Source organism: Rhopalosiphum padi, chromosome 3, assembly GCF_020882245.1.
Source record: "Rhopalosiphum padi isolate XX-2018 chromosome 3, ASM2088224v1, whole genome shotgun sequence".
Lineage (NCBI taxonomy): Eukaryota > Metazoa > Arthropoda > Insecta > Hemiptera > Aphididae > Rhopalosiphum > Rhopalosiphum padi.
Window position 1 is genome coordinate 8,035,469 of NC_083599.1, and position 22,148 is coordinate 8,057,616.

The following is a 22,148-nucleotide window of genomic DNA, read 5'->3' on the forward strand; positions in this document are numbered from 1 at the left end:
TATTGTAAATACACTTCATACATGATGGGTAGTCGAAAAAATACCAAAATTTTTAATTTTGAGGATGGTTTGAGTATTCTGATAGAAAATTGAATCTAGTTTGTATTTTGGAGGTCAAATTCCTAGGATTTTTCAAAAAAAACAGGAAAAACGATTTGGGAGGGGGATTCAAAAACAAATAATTGTAGTTACTTGAAAGTTTCATTAAATATTTATGTAAGCATTTCTTACAAATAATATAATTAACTAAATATTTTAAATGTTTTTGAGTTTTTTTTTATAGATATTTCCATTTATCAATTGTTTATAGATTTTCCAAAAAATGTCAATAAAATATTGGACCGGTGTGCGCCAAAATATTGTATTGGTTTAAATCGGCGTTCGTTTTTCTATATTATATTTGCAATTATTATATAGGTTTAGGTTGTAGCTTGCCAGCCGTGCACCGACAAACTGAATTTTATATTATTATTTTAATCATATATATTATATACTGTTGGTTATGCCGAACTGGCAATTATAATTATTATATTTTACGTGTTGGGCAAAAAGGGCCGTAATTATTATTAATTTTATTATATTATATACATTTATTTTGACTATAACTACTGAGTTACCATTTTATTTAGTTACTCATCAGTTTTAGTAGTCTAAGTTCACACACACAAATATAAACACATGATACATACTACAAACACATACCGCCCACACACTAGCACTCGCAGGTTTTTCTCGGCAAACCTGTCCACTTCCTGTTGAATGCTATTTACAAATATACACATTACAGTATAAGTGTATAAGACTCAGGCGTGCCCAACCTTTTTCAACTTGCGAGCCACATTCAAAATTTATATTTATACTGCGGGCCGTATATGCTTCACGGGTTTTTTTTATGTTCATTTCGATAAAATATAGACTAGTCATAGGTATATCTATTGTACATTTTATCGGATATATTATATCCGATATAATATTATCTTTGTTCACTTATCGAATTTATGACTCAAATCGTATGTATTTAAAGTTCTCAATATTTCCACGCTGTAGTTGTTAGTTTATTTTCGTCATTAGAAATTGTAGGTTCACATTAAGATGTCTCAAAATAAAAAGCGCAAAATTGATACCGAATGCCGTGTTTTTAATGATAATTGGAGTCTAAGTTATTTTTTATCGAGTATCGAAATAAAGCTATGTGTTTGATATGCTACGAAACTGTGGCGGTATTTAAAAAATTTAATATTAAAAGACATTAAGAAAGTAAACATCAAAACAATTACGTCAATTGTGAAGGTAAATATTTATCATATTTTTTTATTTTTCTGAAGAGGGTATTTAGGTATTTCGCTAACTAAGTGTAGAAATAAATGCTTAAATTTATATTTTTAGGGAATCTTAGATCTTCTTTGTTAACAAGCCCAAATTTCACACTAATTTTTTTTTTATTAATATTCTAAAATCTATATACTTAAATTATTAAATTATTTATTTATTTGTAGGTAGCATCTATTACACTAATTTATTTATATTAATATTCTAAAATCTAATGCATTTTTTTTATATAAAAATTAAAAATTGTAAAATATTTTCTTAAAAACTTAATAAAATACATTTTTTTATAAATAATAATTTTTTTTTACACCTATACAAATTTCTAATTTTTATAAAATGGTCACGGGCCGGTTGGAACACCTTTGCGGGCTGGATCCGGCCCGCGGGCCGCGGGTTGAGCACGCCTGGTATAAGACATTAACACACATTGGTCACTCGATGTGTAGAGCGTCCTAAGTATTTTGGTGACCGAGGCGCGCATATTATATCATATAAAATCATTATCATATTATTAGTTATACGATCCCGGCCTGTACACTTCATTTTAGACTATTAATGATTCACTTTAGACTATTAATGATAAAATATCTTGTTCTTTAAAATGGTTAAACTATTATGTTGAAAATCAAACATAGGTAAACAGTTACAAAAAAGTAGTGGACAGTTAACCCAATGGCAATGAATACAATACTGCTTTTAAGTAAGTAGGTACATACAATTAAATGGACGTTGAAATAATGTATTATGTATATTGATTGAACATAGAATCAATATTACACCACTATAAAATTGTAAATATAATCAACAGGCCTAGGCTAAAATCACGATTACATCGAGTTGTCTTTTTATATAAAGACATCACTATACTAATATTTAAAAATCTGTATAATTCTTGTTTAAACCGTTTAATTGTTGAAAACGATACTTCTATATTGTATTACATTGCCTATCTATAAACTTATAAACTAGTTATATTGTAAAAATACTAAGAGTATTAAATAAACAATAAATAAAAAATGGCACGAAGTCGTCTAGAGGAATTTCTCAGGTTTATTTTGGTGTATAAATCATGTTTCTACGACTATCGAGAGCTGAGGAAAATGGGAAGTACGAAAGCATGTTTTTACGGTCGATTTTTCGCTACCATAATGGCCTCTTAATAAAACAATAAATAAAAAAAAATCTTAAAGACAATTTTTAAATTCATTTTAAATAATAATATTAAAATTACAATAAAATTATCAAATGATTTACATTATTAAGATGAACTATAAATACAGCTATTAATTTTCTATAAAATACAAAATTTTCAGGATCTGAAACTGTATAAAATAATAAAATATATACCTAATTATAATAATATACAAACAAATATTCTTTATCTTGTACAAAATTCTATGAAATTTTTAAACTAAGTAAAATAAACAAACATGTTAAGTATTATAATTCAATATTTGTCCAGCCTGCATACATTTTTATTTTTTATAAGCATATGCAGTGACAAGAGTAAGTAATGATTTGTTTAACAGAGAATGCAAGGAAAAAGTTTATGGAGCATTTTATAGTTACATCATATCTGACCATCGTACTATAATATATTATGTACTTGTATAGGTACTTTTTATCAATAAAATCAATTATTAATAAACAATAAATATTATTATAGTATCCGAGTTAGCCATTAGCCATTTACACAATTGCGCTTGGTGCGTGGTGAGATAAATAAAAAAGTTACAACATTGTAATTTGTATTATGATCGTCGTGATCGTTAGATCGCAACCAAAAATAAAACAATATAATAAAATATGTATTATAGAGTATAAATTATTATATCGTTACCTAATTCGCCATCTATTGGCACTCGATTGAACTCAACTCTCGTGCAACATATTATTATTATTTTCTATAACAATGAGCATTGCCACTGAGCAATCTATAGTAATAATATATAATTGAATTTAATGATATCACGCAATATGCTATAGTCCGTTTTTAATGAGACCTATACCAATTATCTACACGTTTTTCATCGTTGGTCGATGCGCTTCTCACAGTCTCACACCACTGTCGTCTGTTCGGTCACGATCGTAAAGCTTTCGGTCGGCATCGATCCGCTCGCATACGTAACCGTCGGACGGCAAAGAGCGGAAGAAATTTGGCCTACGCGCTATTGACGGCGGCAGATGAGATGGATGTGCGACTAGTTTACCTCCACTCGCGAAACGGAGTATTAATATTATTGTCTGTATGATATAAAATATATACATATATATCGCTGTGCTATCAGCAGTCGACCACCGCCGGCGAATACCGGGAAACATATTCCTAAAATAGTTATCACAATTTACAATATTATTACTGAGCTATGATACTATGGACAGTATGATTGAATCTATTATAATACTGATTCTGATTTCTGTGTTTGTCGTAGTGTCGTGCACCTAACCTCGCGTATGAAATAATTTGTTTACTTAGTGTAGAATTAAATACAGCTATGATTTAATACTTAAGAGGATGTCTCAGTCTAGTCCGTCTTACACACGTACGAAATGGTAAATTTTTGTTCACCAGTTTCAATGGTGTGCTTTTAGTTTTAATATTAGAGTGAATTGATCTATTATCAAACTTTTAGGCAAGAACATTATCTGTGTTCTCTCGTTGGGTTTTACGATATTTTAATTTTTAGGTGAGTTATTAGGATGAAATTATTAAGTATTTTAAAATGCTCATAATTCACTTAATAATTAAAATACCGTAAAAAACTATCGAGAGAACATAGATAATGTTCTTGCCTAAAAGTTTTATAATAGGTCAATTCACTCTAATATTAAAATTAAAAGCACACTAGTGAAACTGGTGAACGAAAATTTACCATATCTTACGTGTGTAAGACGGAGACAATACATGCGGGTGACTGGTGAGACGTCCTCTTAAATAAACACATAATATACATAATAATGCATTATGGAAATAAAACCAAAGGGCCGAGCTGAAAAGGTTCGTTTAAAAAAACTGAAAAATTTGCAGGCTATTGCCAATGAGCTAAAATAAAAAAATATATCATTGGATCGGTCACTACATGCACATTAACAAAATATTCGTTGGTAAGTATAAAAAATTGAGTATACCATACCTACTTATATTACGTCATATATTTTAATATTAAATTGCAGATTAAAATAAAATCTAATAATCTATAAAATAATATGTTTAACAGGTTTACTGAAATCATTTTTCTTTTAATATTATTAGTATCGTACATATCTAATTACTTTTTACTATTGTATTCTCAATATTTAGATGATTGTGTAACGCAACCAAAACACCAAAGTTGTTTAATTGTAGCAGTAAGAGAAAATTCTTTGGTGAGTTAACTTTTTTAATTTATATATTACTTATTATATGTTTCCTTATTATATCGTGTATACATTATTTAATTTAATTATTATTTTATTAGTAAGTACCTACATGTAAAATAATTTGTCATACTTAATTTATAATTTAAAAAATAATTAATTGTCAACAACTCATTAGATACATAAGGTTGAGGAACATATTTTATAATTATTATATGTTAACATTATTTCGTTTATTAAATAGTTACTTTTTGAAATTGTTTATTAGGTATGTAATTATTATACTCCAGATATATTAATTAATAATTTATGTATGAGCTATAATAACATTTGTTAGTTTGTTTGCTAGTTTTTTTTTAAATTTATATAAACAATGTTTATATTCATATTATTAAACAGTGATTTAAAATAAAAACTATATATACCAATTTCATTATATTTAATAATTAAAAAAAAAAACTTATTATAAATTATTTTTGGATACATCAGTAAAAAAAAAAAAATTGAATTTTTCAGTATATATATTACATTTTAAGGAGAATCAAAATTAAATAACAGTATATCCAAAAATATAAATATATTTTATTTAATTAATAATTTGAGAACTAAAAAAAAGAGGTAAAAATGTTTTTGTACACTAGGTGTGATAATGCTTTACGCTAGGGACAATTTTTTTTTGCAGAACAGTTGGCCAATTGGGTCCCAGTCCGCCCCTGTATTTCTAATAAATACTTATTTTATTTATTTAAATTACAATTCTAAATATAAAAATCTTTGTTTAGTGTTGGGTGTACTTAATTAGATGGTTTTTGACCATTTGAAAAAATTATAGTATGTGATTGTGATATTATGATGAGCTAGGGGCATTACAACTAGCGTAAAATAATTTTTGGTATTAGTGAAAATTAATTTATTAATATATATATAGGTAGGTAACCTATAGTTTATTTAGTATCATATATTTAAGGTAATAATCTAAAAAATAAGTAATAGGTAATTGAAATTTGATTAAAGATTGCTATATCTAATATCTAGTAGTGAGGAACCATGAGTGGATTAATGTTGCTGAATGAATGCTGACCTTAATATAAAGATAGTTATTTTTTTCTAAGAGAACACATTATTTAATTTTTAATAGACAATTAATTAAAAAATAATTTGATAATTACATTTAGTAGGTATGACAATGACATTAAATATAGTATAATTTTTTATTTAGACATTGTCACCTCTTACAATCAAAATTATTCGATATATATATATGTAATTGATAGACAGAGTATTCAGAATATGCTATTGATAGTGACTGTGGTTATCAGTTTAATTCATTAACCACCTGTAGATTTATGACAATGTGTATATGTATCACAATAATATTATGTACCTAATACCTACACCTAAACTTAGTGTGACACGGAAATTATTACCAAGACGGTATGAACTACCTGTAGGGCAGTTCATGTAAATTAGTCAGTAGCCATAAGACATGTACATGTCCAATGTATCTGCATGCAGTTTTTTTTTTATAAAAATAATAATAAATAATTTTAATCACTTTGATTGTGATACTGTTGAAAACATCTTACCCAGTAGTAATTTTCTTTATTTTTTCAATATTTACTTAATACATTTCCATTACAAAATACTTAAATTTTAATTGAACTAATCGGAACTGATGCAAAAACCAATATTATGAACCAGAACTCTATTCCAATGTGTTCCGGTCAATTTAGCATTCTTAGAAACAATTACTCTCCACCATAAAATCAGAAATATAACCATCAGCCCTAGACTAAAATAACAATTATTTCAAGATGTCTTTCTATAAAGCTCAAGAGAACCAATTAAATAATTAAAAACATTTAAATTTACAATGCCTGTCACAACTAATTATTAAAAATCCTTATAATTCTTGTAAATAATGATACTTCTATATTGTATAACATTATCAATCTATAAACTTGTAAACTAGTTATATTGTCAAAATACTAAGTGTATTAAAACAATAAATACAAATTCTTTTAGACAACTTTTAAAATTTATTTTGGTTTATTAATTAATATTAAAATTTCAATACATTTGATAAAATTATAAAATTATTTACATTATTAAATTAAATACATATATACAGCTAATATTAATTTTCAAAATATACAACATTTTCAGGATGTGAAACAAAAAAAATAATAAAATATATAATTATAATAATATACAATCATTCATAATCTTATACAAAATTCTATGAAATATTTAATGTAAGTAAAATAAGCAAACATGTTAAGTATTTTAATTCAATATTTGTCCAGCCTGCATACATTTTTATTTTTCATAAGCATATGCAGTGACAAGGGTAAGTAAAGATTTATTTAGCAAAGAATGCACGGAAAAAAGTTTATGATGCATTTTATAGTTACATCATATTAGAAGATATAATTCACATATCTAGGAAAGATTTATCAAAAATATAATACAAAAGTAATTTATTATTGTTTAAATCTTGATATTTAAATTTTTTTGATTATTGGCGAGTAACTAATTTTTTTAATATAATTCTAAAATAAAGATTGCTTTTAACGATTTATTTGTTTACTTGGTCATGCAGTTTTTCCCATGTAAATGTTTCATAACTGGAAAAGGTAATTTTATTTAACTTAATGATGTTTTATAATCAAAAATATCATTAACCAATTTCTTTACATTATACCTAAGTTGTCTAAAGTTGATGTCTATGACCAAATTTTAAATTTTAACCAAAATAAAATGGTTTTAAATTTATTAAAGAATCAGTGTACAGTATTTGGAATAAGAACATATTTTTTATTATTCTAAGTGAACATGAGATGTATATTTTAAGGTTCTCAATGCATAAATGTGTAGTATTATTTGTATTTTTTGAAATCTTCTAAAATTCATTAAATTTTTTTTTTTTAACAATTTCTAGCATTCACAGTTTTAAATCTTTGTTTGAAGAGTAAAAATTGATATTATATACCTAGTTATAAAAACTTAACTTAATTATTAGTTTTAATATGTTGAATGCTTGTAGTATTTGTAGTACACTATCGATATAGCTACATTATAATCGCGATTACATAACTATGTTAAAAGTAAAGTTAATAATCATGCATAAAAATGGAAGTATTACTTTGATAGGTACTTGACTGTACTATACCTATTAAATGTGTTTATTAGGACAACGTCATAGTGATTGACCACGACAATAAGATTAAATTATAAATACATTAATAAATAAGTTCATACAAAACAATTTTATATACAAATTTAAATACTTAAGTGATTATATGGCTCCAGATTTACCTTAGGTTTATCTCATCGTCCGTTGTTCACCACTTGGTGATGTGTAAATTAGTCGGGCTTGATAATACTCCAATACCAAGTTGGGCCATTTTTTATTAAATTCCTCGGAGTCAATTAAATCCACCTCATCCTCTGAATTTTTCCATTTTACGATAAACATTAATCTTGTGTTTATTCTGGTTACCGCAAGAATTTGATTGGGTCCACGTTTCAATCTGTAACTCCTTCTTTTTATTTTATATGATTTACCATCACATAAACATGTTTTTTTTTCAATTTTAACCACTTCATTTAAAATAACATTAATTTTACTGTAAAAAAAAAATTGTATTAATACTAATTGAAAATAATTTTCATAGATTTCATTTTGTAAATCTAAGCCCCATAGAGCCACAGCATATAGTTATTTTTCGAAATTATTATAATTATTATTAAAATATTTTTTTTTATTTTATTTTTTATTTTATTTTATTATTTTTTTTAATATTTTTTTTAAGAGTGCATGAGCTCCAACCACTTAAATAATATATCTATGTATCCTTCAAGAGTGCATGAACACCATACACACCCACCACACCGGATACTGCGAACGACAACTGAACCAATTTCATTTCAACGAAATACTTCAGTGTTGTTTTTTATTTGGATCCGTGTGATTAACACTTTCTAGTTTTATTAAGACAACTATAGGTTAACGAATTCAACAGCGAATAAGGTAAGGTGCATGAGCATAATTTTATTTGCGTTAATTTGTATAATTCTGCTTTTATACGTTTTATTACTACGGTGTATTTGATCATATTCTCGAATCACGATCTCGAGAGCCCTTCGACCATCGGGAGGAAGTTAATAGCGTAAATTTAAATAATTTTAATATAAACATCTGATAGGTAACTATATTCTCCAGCACTTATAACTAAATTATTTTTTCTCTTTATTTTTTTCTTTTCTTTTATTTTTGCGTTATAACAATATATGCTACTAATTATCCTAGACTGACAAATTATTTCCGTTCAGAATCGTTTTTAGTATACAATGATACCTGTCGGCTGTCATTGCATTCAAGTTTAACACATCTATAATAGTGGCCTACTCTTCATCTCTACTATACAACAGAGCAATACCCACTTGCTCACACTTTTTTTTTTAAAAACTTTAACGAATCTTAAGTGGCCAAGAAATTATGTATTTATTATGGTATATAATCGTATTATTACAATGATAAAAGTACCTATATAATAAAATAATGTAATCGTCTTTGAAAATTTTGAAATTTATACCGATTATTTTAAATTAAGTTTAATTACCATCACATAATAATTAGAATACAGTCTAACTAGCATAATAGACAACGGTACCACTTAAATTCATATGTGACTATCACTATAGTACTATTGTCGTATACGTCACGCGATGGTTTACGTATAAAATAGGTATCTCGGTATCCGATTCCCAAACCGTCAAACAAGTAGTATCGACACCTGCGGTGAGCGCTTACTCAACAATCCTTTGGTGACCACGATAACGAGTACTACGCAAAGGACAATTTAATAAGACCTCGCAGGGTTTACCTGTACGTTACAACTCTAAGGTTGCTTTACTCTCAAACAACCGACCACGATAACGAGTACTGGATGTTTGAGAGTGAGATCTCTTTAACCTGGACAAAATCGTACTATTTCTCAACTGACCACGATAACGAGTACTGGAAGAGAAATAAGGTATTATAGTGTCTTGCTATTTTCTACTAAAGTGTTTCCTCGCCACAAACGCTTGGGTGCGTACCTCGATATGAGAAAAAAAAACAAAGTTATATTAATTGAAATAAAATAAACATATAATAACACAACGAAATAATTTAAAGATATTAGGAAAAATTAATAAAACAGTTGTCAGCCGTAACACACCACGACTGCCCGATCGCTCCGTTTCCGTCATCGCCGTTGACAATTTAATAATTAATTTTTGTCGAATCAGTATTTGTTGACTCCCGCCTCGTATATTCCATTATATATACAACATTACAACACTATACTACTATACGTTTGCTAATATAATATAAAATCATGTTTTAGTGTGTTTATGAAAATCAGGTTAATTTGTATAAATATCAGTTATGAGTTAATAATAAAATAAAATACACGTTCTGAATCGTTAGCGCGCGTGACGGTGTGGCGGTGACTTGTATGGTCGCTTGCCGCATATGGACGCGTTCCTACACCACTACCGTTCCACCACAAAAAGCCACCGTCTGTGACAGATTACCTACTTAGAAATAGTAATTTACTATTATAGGTACTATTATGGTACAATGTTATAAATATCGTAAATGTATTAGTAATATTAGTATATTGATAATTTGATATGAATTTAAAATAATAAAATATTGTTCTGAATCTGTTATATAAATGTTCATCTTCATTTGAGCTTAGCCTACACCAACACGTCAACAAAGTGAAAAACATAGAGGAAATGTTTCATCGCTTGTAAATTGGCAAAATATCGCATAAAAAATACAGTCAGTGACTACATTAACTTAATTTATTTTTTATCATTACTAGGGCCCAGAAGTTCATTTACATATAATTATCAAAATTCTTTATTATTTTATTTTGGCAAAGTTTTTATAAGAACATATTTTTTAGCAAATAAGTTTTAAAATATATTCAGTCCGACATTATCATGAAATATTATTGAAAAAAATAAACATACAAAAATGCAATAAAATAAGCAGTAAAATGTAATTTTATTTTAATATGTGTATATCAATTTAAAAAATGCAGTATAGGTTTTGTGGGTGAAGCAAGTGAAGCGACGCCACCCCTTAATATATTGCGGTAAATAATACTCGAAATGTGATCGTCTTGGTTCACTAATAGCAGTAATAACACATAATATTTGGCTAATATTTTTAACTTATTTATTACTTTATTTGAGAAAAAATTATTCTTAATTATTATTTATTACCTAAATTTTTATACATTTGTACCCACTGTACCCATTGTATCGTGTTTGTACTTACATCATACCGTTTTATTGTCAAAAATATCAATAAAACGAAAGAAAAAAAGAAATGAAATGCAAGAAATAATAAAATTAGTACGTAAACGTACGCCGGTAATTCAGCGTATTTCCAATGAAGTAACTTAAAATAAATTAATTGTTATACAAACATATTGACTGAACTGTTTAAAGTAAAAACGTCGGCGTAGAAAAAACGATTTAAGTTAAATATGTCTAAAAATGTATTAAATAGCATATAAATGTGTAAAATATCCATAAAAACAAAAAGGACTCGATAAATGCAAAATGAAATTTCAAAACTAGCATTGTGAAATATTTGTTTCATACTGTGATTTTTAATGACTGTGCAAAACAAATACGCAAATGATAAACTCTAGCAGCTAGAGGTTCTCTGCCCTACTTTTTATGAAATTGAATGCTGGTTTTGTACTTTTCAAATTTAGTAAATTAAAAAAATTCAATTTTAAAATTGGGTATTTATTTATAATTGTGTTAAAATATTCATCGATACTAAAATTAAATATAAAATATTAAGAGAACGTCGCACCCACGTGTGTTGTCTCCGTCTTACACACGTACGATTTAGTACATTTTCGTTCATCAGTTTCAATAGCGTGCTTTTAGTTTAGAGTGAATTGACCAATTATTAAACTTTTAGGTAAGAAAATTATCTGTGATTTCTTTATTCATTGGTTTTTACGATATTTTGACTTTTAAGTGAATTATGAGTATTTTCAATTATTTAATATTTTTCATAGTTATATCTCACCTAAAATTAAAATACCGTAAAAAACCAACGAGACAATACAGATAATGTTCTTGGCTCTTGCCTAAAAGTTTGATAATAGGTCAATTCGCACTAATATCAAAACATAAAGCACGCTACTCTAAAAGTGGTGAGTGAAAATTTACTTTGTCGTAAGTGTTTAAGACGGAGACAACACATGCGGGGGCGACGTCCTCTTAATATTTTTGTTTTTATATTTCATATTTTATTTCAGTGTCAATGTATATTTTAATAAAATTATAAATAAATAACCAATTTTAAAATTGATATTTTTTATTTTACTGAATTAAAAAGTACTTTACTAGCGTTCATGAAACTGCAGTTTCATAATAAGTAATAGGGCAGACGGCAGAGAACCTGTAGCGTTATGCACAGTCATAAAAAATTAGAGTAAGAAACAAATACGTTTTATTATTTCACAATGCTAGTTTTGAAATTTTATTTTGCATTTTTCGAGTTATTTTTGATTTTAGGGATATTTTACACATTTATATGCCATTTAATACATTTTTAGACATATTTAAATTTAAATCACTTTTTTCTACACCGACGATTTTATTTTAAACAGTACATTTAATGTGCTTGAAATTAAGCACTTACAAAAATGAGAATGGTTTTTTGGACAAATTATAAATTTTCGTGATAAAGTATAATACGTTTGCTTTCTAATTTATGGTAAAAAATTTAATATTTTTTTCCCTTGTGTCATAAAATAAGTATATTTTCCCACTCGTGTCATCCCTACCTGTATTCGCGCCGCCGTCCCGAAGGATGGTCCTTCGTAGTAACAAAAATCGCTACACCGCAGAGCTGCAGGTAAACGAGAAGGTACGGCAGCGGTTCATCATACGCATGCCGTACTTTAACAGTTTAACACTACCTATTTTCTTTGCAATACAAGAGTCCACACGTGTACTTATTTTCGTGAGTATTATATCTTTATTTTTTATCGGTTTATTAATATTATTTATCTTTATTATAATTATTGTATTGTTTACTTATTATCTGAAAATCGGCTTATATAATGTAGCATTTGCAATTGCATTATTTGTCGTTGGGCATAGTTCCGTAAAACATTTTACATAAACAATAATGAACATTATTATATTATATAATAATATTTTAACAATAATTTACTATAATTCAAATTTTATTTATTTCTTTTACAAATTCATCATACTTTTTTAGTTGTTTTTAATCAGCTGTTTATTATTTTATTTTTAAATCATTTAAAAGTAGGTACATCGTATTCGACAACTACATTTGTAGCATTCGTCTTACTATCGCATAACGTGCTCATTTTACGTTTAAAAAAATCTGCTTTAATCAGTATTTATTAGTTTAATATAATATTAACTGTGAACGATTTTAAAAATAATTGCACATAATTTATTAGTCATATGTTTAGTAGCTTTCGTCGATATTAGTATAGTTATACATTGTACATATTTACGTTTAAATGTTTTGCAATAGAATATACGTTTAAGGTTGTTTTTTGTTTAAATATCATAAGGACGTGTAGGTTCATAGTACATTACGAGTATATTATTTTTTGTATAATCTGTCCACCGAGAGACACTGCAAACCGACCAAAATCAGTTTTTCTGTGCATTTCCCAATGATACCCATTCATAAGCGAACCAGTTTTAATAGTATGGTGACGCGGGGGGATTTTCAGAATCGGCGCGTTCTCTCACTGGACAGACTATAGGTATTTTATTATTATATTGGGTAGATAGTAGACATTTTTTAACGCTGTGTGCACACTCGTAAGGGGGTCCACGTTGCGGGATTGTCTTGTCACACTGACCGATACAAAACGACCAGTACCGAGGAGGCGAAGAATTTCTTTTATTATATCTGAATTCTTAACTTGTGTCAGTAAGATGGGTCTAAACCATTGTTATTCGGCTCCTATCGACAACTCGGTCGGTGTTGTCATCTTCTATAAGTACAACTGTACAAATATGTGTTGTGTCGATAGCACCGTGATTTATTCAGATAATTATTTACAGTAAGAATAACGTTAGCAATAATGCCTCTACCTTTTAAAATATATTAAGACCACTCGAAGTAGTAAGCGATTTTATAAAACTATATTGCACTAAATGTTTACGGATTATTAATTCAACAAAGTATAGATTCGGTAAATCAATGAAACGTTCTTATTGCTTTTATGCATACTAATTATTAAATTAATTTATGCAATATATAATATTTAATTAATTTATATTACTGTATAAATGTATTTGAATTATTATTTCCATTTATGTTTTTTATTAAATAAAAAAATTATAAATATTATTAATGGCTAAATTTAAAATTTATATAATTCTTAAACTATCCAACATTAATACCCTGAAATGAAAAATATTATTACCATAACTTAATTATATCCGAAAATTAATTCCATTTTAAAGATGTATGTAAAAACAATTTTTGATAAATCTTATTATAACGTACATAGTATTTTTAAATTAAAATTTTTTTTTATTAATTGATATAATGAAATAATAATAAAAATATAATATAAGAAAACAGTAAATCATCTGAAGGAATGAAATCTTCAATAATTGGAATATTAATAATAAAATTCAAATTTTCCCTAACTGGCATTTTCAATTTCTTTTTTTTAAGATATACCATCTCTTTATGGTGATTTATTTTCTATTATTTTAAGTCCATAATCGACATTTGATTACCGTAAATTCAAAGTATCAATTTCAAAATATTATTTTCAAATAATTGATGATAATATGTAATGTATCAAATATATATGTAATGTAATATAATATAATATATTATAGTAATTTTTTACAACATGGAAAGGTGGAATGCTATTAAATAATGATTCTTGAACAACACCTTTAAAATTTAAATCTAAAATATCTGAATTGTAATATTAGTAGTGCTCAACTCAACAAGTGTTCTAAATCATTGCAGCTACTTGATTGCTGTTAATCGTTTTAGAAGCTCTACAAAATCTGCAGAAATAATAATATAAAATATAAAACATAAAAGTGAATAAACATAAAACAAAATGTATTTAAACAGTTATATGGTTAACACAATCAATATCTATGCCATATAATTATAAATCTTCCAACTCTTATATAAGACATTCGAAACATATTTCATAGCCTTAACCTTTAAATGTCTGGACTTTAATGTAGTAGCATAAAAAGTATTTTCTAATCTGAATTCTTCCATTGGTAAACATGGGAGTAGATAATACAAGTTATAGATAGAATGTTTTGAAAAATTGGACCCGGGAGGATTGTTTATTTAAAAATCATCTATACAAAGTATATAAGGTAGCTATTAATAGTTTTCCCAGGTATAATTAAATTTTTTCTCTTCATGGTTACTTACAAAAAATTAGTAAGCATATAATAATTTTGTTGTAGAAAAGTAATTTATTTTAGAGTAGATTTAAATAAGTTTTTTTATTCAAAAAAAGGTTTTGAATTGAAATTTTAATGGCATCAAAACACCTGTAGTTATTATTTATTTATTTTCCTAGTTCTATGAGCTGGCATTTTTTGGTTTTTAATGGTCATTTCTTTAGTTCTATAAATAAACCCTTCATTTTTCAAAAAAGTAAAAACCTTATAATCTGAATCAAATGATTTAAATGAATGTTTAAGACAAAAAATTAAAATATAAAAACTGTTATTCAGAGAAGGGGGAAAAGTAATTAATGTACATTTTTTATTTTGATTGTCAATAATCCTAAATCATACCAAACTGAACAATTATTTTTAAATTATTTAAATTATAATGGTTTTTTAATATCTTGAAGTATTTCAAAATATTCATTTTTTTCCAATTAAATAACTTTACTGGGGCACAAACAACATATTTTAAAAGAAGTCTCGTTGTTTTTATTGAGTTAAGTTTTTATTTAGGTCAATATTGAATCGATATATGTAATAAATATTGGCACTCGGTAATAAACTTCATAGATGTAGAATTATAATTTTACCAATGACTTACTAATACCCTTCACTATTTTCTTTGAATTTTTTTTCAATATTTCTAAAATATTAGTTTTAAAAATGTTTGCACAGTATGGGAAATTATATTTTCAACGTGATCAAAAAAAAAAACTATGCTACTTAAACCTATGACATAAATTGTTAATATTATGTGATGAGTAAATAATTTAAGAAATATACTCATGTCGATCACTCGGTCGGTGTTGTCATCTCCATTAAGTACAACTGTACAAATATGATTTATTCAGATAATTATTTACAGTTAGAATAACGTTAGCAATAAAGTATCAACCTTCTTAAAAATATTGAGACCACTAGAAGTGGTGGAGCGATTTTATAAAAATGTATTGTAGATATTGTAAAAGTGATTATGGGGTTTATTATATGTAAATATAAAAATATTTAGACACTGAACGTAATATTCATTCTATTAATTTACTTATTTATATTGAATAAAACTTAAATAATATTGAAATAGTCATTGGATTTCTTCAATAATTTATAGTTTATCAAGCCTTTTCACATTCACTATTTTTAAAACCAATAAAAATGATAAATAATATAATATTAAATTATCCATATTTTATTAGTATAAAACTATTAGTAGTTGAAATTATGGTTTCGTAAAATTTTATTTCATTATTATTTATTTGCAATAGGTTACAAAGTTGTTTTTTTGAAATAATAATCATTATTATTATTACCAAATATATTATCTATTATTTTATTTATTTAGTAAACTACTTTTATTTATCCCATTTACTTGTCGAATTGGCTGTATATTGGCATATACAATGCTTGAATTAACAATGTGCCAGAACACTCAAAATTAGTAAAAATACATACTTCTTTTTTAAATAGTACTTAATAATAAGGTGAATATGTATGTCTAACTATATTTGAATCAAATAGTACAAATTAAGTCATTCATTTTTACCAGTATTATAACATAATTGATTTACTGCAATATAGATTTTTAGCGACAAAAAGTTATATACTGTAAACATATATAGATGTTAATCTATATAATAATATCATCTATACTTTGAAATATGGTTTAATATAATTGTTACAAATTCATGCTTAGTTATGCCTTGGTAATCGACAATAGCATTCCTGTTGTATATTCCTATGTATCAGAAGTGTAACTACATAGGACATAGGTCCTTAACAGTAACATTTCACAGTAACAGTAACAGTATTATTTCTAGTAAATTTTTATATGTAACTATTATTTAGCTAGTATAATAATTATTATATTTCTGTTACATCTTACATATATTATGTTGTTTTGTGTACTGTTAGGGAATCCATATCTTTATTCTGTGCATAGTATTAACTATAAATCCTGCAAACATTTTTAGGTGATAATTTAATATATATTAGTAGACATATTGTTTATCTTTAACAATAAATTCACATTCTATTTATAGAATTAGGTTACTAAAGTACGTTTTTGATTTTGATTGCCAATATAATAAATTAAACCAAATGAAATAAAAAATTTTAAATGATGATTTTTAATACCTTGAAATATTCATTTTGTTTCAATAAAATAACTTTAATCCAACATATTTTAAAAGATGTCTCATTGCTACGATTAAATTTAATATATATTATTAATAGTATTACTAAATTTAAATATTTTATAAATATGGACGTTTGGTAATAATATTCAATAAATGTAGAATTATAATTTGACCGTTGACTTTGACTTATGCTTTTTACTATTTTCTTTGAGATTTTTCAATATTACTAAAAGATCAGTTTTAACAAATGTATGCACAGTATGGAAATTGATATGTATAACTTTTAATTTACTAAATATAGGTTCTTTCTAATATTGTAGAATAGTATGTTAATTATTTTTAAACTAATTATAAAATCACTATTTGGTATTAAATATGAAATATTTATATGAACTCGAAGAATACGGAAACAAGTAGAATGGCACAAAAAATTTTAAATAATGATTTTTAATATCTTGAAGTATTTTAAAATATTCATTTTGTTTCAATTAAATAACTTTATACCGACACATTTTAAAAGATGTCTCTTTGTTTTGATTAAATTTAATATTTATTAGTAATAGTATTATTGAATCTAAATATTTTATAAACAACATTTATAAAAAATCTCCACTATTTTTAATATATTTCTATTTCGTAATAAAAAAAGAATTATTCCAAATGTTAATGGATCTTTTATCAAATTGTACACATATTTAAGACAATTTTATTGTATTTAAATTGAAAATAACTTCAACATTCAACAACTATAAACGTTTAACTTAATAATTAGATATATGTATTTAATATTGTTTTTTGATTACTGATTTATTTATTGTTATATCGTGTTCAACATTTGCTATCAATAATTATTTTAGTTTAAAATTAAAATTTCTATAAGAATTCTTTTTTAAGTAACTACAAAAAACTAAATTTGTTTTATTTAATTTTTGTATACGTAAAAATGTGTTTGATTTTTTTATACATTGTTAAAAACTTAAATAATACTGAAATAGTCATTATTGGACCTCTCTGTATTGTGAAAATGGGGGGGGGGGGGGGTAATATTATCAGAGCTGCAAGTACGGCATTAGAATTTTTTTCCAGGGGTGGCAGAGTGAGGCAAATATTTTTTTTACATGGGCTAAGGTTTTTTCAACAATCAATTAGATTATTTAAATAAAATATAAATATTATCGTATCATATAACATAATATAGCTATTAGCTATATAGTACAGAAGTTTTTATATTTTATGCTATAAACAGATAATTTGTACAAACTTTTGAATAGTTAAAAATATTTTAAGAATAATGTCAAATATTTTTTATGTCCCTTATGTAAGAAAATATTTAATCACAAACCTTATACTGTCCAATAATAATAATCATAATCAATAAAATTAATTGTTAATATTTATAAATAAACATATAATTTCTATTTTATATTATTGTCTATACTCTATAATACAATACTATAATATTATGTACGAATCCGTAACCTATGTCAACATTGACCAAAATACTAATGTAAATGTCAACTCCAATAGTACATGTCTATATTATTTTAATTTTTCAACATTCACCAATTTAGTGTATGTATGTCGACATTCACTAGGTGGTTGTCAGCACTCACCAATTGCGGACATTCACAGTAACATAAATACCTAATAAGTTGGTATTTCTTGAAATGGAATGAGGAAGAAAGGGAATGTATGTATGTGAAAATTAGCTTTGAAAAAACTATTAATTGTTGAAATCACTACATTACATTATTACAATATTTTAATAGAATAATTAAACAAATTTAATATCATAATATACGCTATAGGTATGAAAATAAATATTGCTAGTTTTTTTTTTTTTATCTAATTTTTTAGATATAATAATATTAATAGTTGAAATTAAAGTTTTGTAAAATTGTATTTGATTATTATTTCTACAAATTTATTTGCAATAGGTTACAAAGTTGTTTTTTTAAATAATAAACATTATTATTATTTTCAATATAACATCTATTATTTTATTTACGTACTGAATTATTCATTGGTTATTTATCCCATTTACTTGTTGATATTGGCTGTATATTGCAGCATACAATTGGTATAAAATGTATTAATGCTAAATATTAATTTGAATAAATAATTCATTAATGACGAGATGTCAAGACCGAATGCTTGTTTGGTATTACAAATTAGAAAATTAAACTAGTTAGTCATTTGAAGACTGATTGTAATAAAAAGCCTAACATACTTAGCCATTTAATGATCATAATTCCTTTTAGAAAATATATAAGAAGTGTTAAAATAAAAAATTTCTTATTTAATATTTTCAAATAGTCCATAATGTGATTTATACTATGTTGATTGTCGTTTTTACAATTTTAATAACATATAAAATATAAATAATGTTAGTATATATTTAATTTAGAGTAATTTAAATCTATACTTAATAGGTATTATTAAGAAGACGTCGTACCCGCATGCGTTGTATTACTAAAGCATTCCATACCAGATTATACGTTCAGTAATTCCAATTTTTTTGTTTTTAGCATAAATATTAGAGTGAAATGACCTATTATCAAACTTAAAAGTAAGTACATTATCTGTGTTCTCTCATCGATTTTTTAGGATACTTTAATTTTTGAGTGATTTATAAGCATTTTAAAATATTAATATTTTACATACTCATAACTTGCTTAATAATTAAAATATTGTAAAATACCGACGAGTTATCCCAAATAATATTCTCACCTTAAACATTGATAATAGGTCATTTTATTCCAATACCTACTTAACCAAATACATAAAATTGTTAATGTTGAACGTATATTTGGATATAGTGTGCATTAGTAAGACGGAGACAACGCATGAATTTTAATATAAGAACGTGTATTTTTTTATACATACCTAGGTATCTTTTATTACTATTGGAAATCGAGAAATATTATATTGCATTGTTTTTTTTCTTTGTTAGGTACTTATTGAGATTTTCAATATAATATTTTATATTTTCTTTAGCTCTTGATGATAAACTACAAAATGTAGCTGTTTTAAACATCAGATGCTTTGAGAAATTCTTATTTCGACATTTTTTTATTCTTTGTAAAATTTAGAAGATAGGTATATTATATTGACCGTTTTAAGGTCAATACTAAATTAAGAATACTTATATATTTAATCTATTTAAGGAATAATTAAACATAGATAATATAAGTATATATTTTATTTATTTTTGTTTAAAATTATTAATTACAATTTTTAATTTTATAGGTATATCAGGCTAGACCTTGTGAACGACAAATCGATTCAATTATCTTCACTTCCATCAAATTTAAATGTAAGTGATTTACAAATTCATATATAATTTATTTATAATCAAGTTTCTCAAGAACACATTAAGTAAAAGTAATTATTAGTACCCTATTTTGTTTAAGTTTTCTTGGTTAGATTATTTCAATGTAAAAGTACATTATAAACAAGAGATATTCTAAAATAGTCGTAGCTCTGATTTTTACCACCAGTTGAATATTTAATTATTATTAATTTTAATCAGAATACCTTAAAAGTAGACTGTTATATGCTTATAACTATGCTTGTTTATAATTTTAATTTTTCTAATAGTCCAAATTTTTTTTTTCAAATTTATTACTGACAAATTATTCAGGTATATATAAAAATAGAAAATAATAACACAACAATTATTTTAACTTATTCAAAAATTACAAAAATAATTTCATAATTTCTAATTTATCCATTTTACCTTGTCTATAAACTTGCAGTCTTTGAAAAATCAAGTCTTATCATATATATTCAATTTTTATGTTTAGTGATAGTCAAGATATGGATAAAAATCTTCATTTAGAAGTTATTGACCTCGATACCGATGACGACTGTGATGTCGAAATAAATTCTGGAGGAACCAGCATAGCTACAGTGTCTGAAAAAATAAATTTAAATCGCATAACCTATATTAAATCGAATCGTCAAAATATAATTTTTCCGGGATACAATACGAAGATTTACACAGAACTAGTAAATTATATTTGTAGTAAACAAAAGACTGATTTACTGCATTCTTCACAATGTTGTGATTCTAAAATAGAAGATTTATTGTATGTATTCAATCCACGAACATGGCTTAATGATCGCATGATCGATCATTATTTTACCCTTTTAACTAAAAGTGTTAAGGACCATTCAATAATGAGCTTGGATCCATTTTTTTTAAATTGCTTTGCAATATATGGAATGGAGAAAGCTACAAAATCAATAAAAGGCACAGTTAAAAATATATTTAATTTTGATAAAGTGATTATTCCGACAAACCTACAAGATATTCATTGGACTTTTACTGTGGTGGATATGAAGAAACAAACAATAACTCTGTATGATAGTAATAGTAAAAAAGTAAATTTTTATGAATCTGAAATTTGCTTATTGCTGGATTACTTAAATGACGCATACAACTTTATAAGGAAGCCATATGATAAACCGTTTCAATGGAAATTACGCCACGGGAGATCTCCATTGCAGAACAATAATTATGATTGTGGCATATTTACCTGTACAAATGCCCGACATGTCTTACTCGGAAAATCATTATATTATAGTCAAGACGATGCTCCACTTTTAAGACACAGGATCACATATGAAATATTACATGATGTATTGTTACCTACTCCTTAATCCTACTCTCTTTTACCGAATATTCATTTTGTATAGTTTATAAAATTGTAATATATTATGTTATATTAATTATTATGTTAACTTCTTGAAATTGTACCCAATAACACAAATACAAGTCATCGACATAAAATTTGAGACTGA

At 25.7% G+C, this 22,148-nt stretch overlaps 1 protein-coding gene across 2 annotated transcripts; it reads left to right on the forward strand.

The window, feature by feature from the left end:
• The first annotated feature begins 1,072 nt into the window (after positions 1-1,072).
• On the forward strand, positions 1,073-22,098 carry LOC132926575 (sentrin-specific protease 2-like). Of its 2 annotated transcripts, XM_060990944.1 has the most exons (4): positions 1,073-1,290; positions 4,631-4,695; positions 20,592-20,658; positions 21,149-22,098. In XM_060990944.1, the coding sequence occupies exon 4, from the start codon at positions 21,162-21,164 to the stop codon at positions 22,005-22,007; it is 846 nt and encodes a 281-aa protein (XP_060846927.1). In that variant the 5' UTR covers positions 1,073-1,290; positions 4,631-4,695; positions 20,592-20,658; positions 21,149-21,161; the 3' UTR covers positions 22,008-22,098. The 2 variants fall into 2 exon arrangements, 1 of the variants encoding a protein (XP_060846927.1); XR_009661477.1 differs by lacking the exons at positions 1,073-1,290; positions 21,149-22,098 and adding an exon at positions 3,717-4,434.
• Positions 22,099-22,148: the final 50 nt, after the last annotated feature.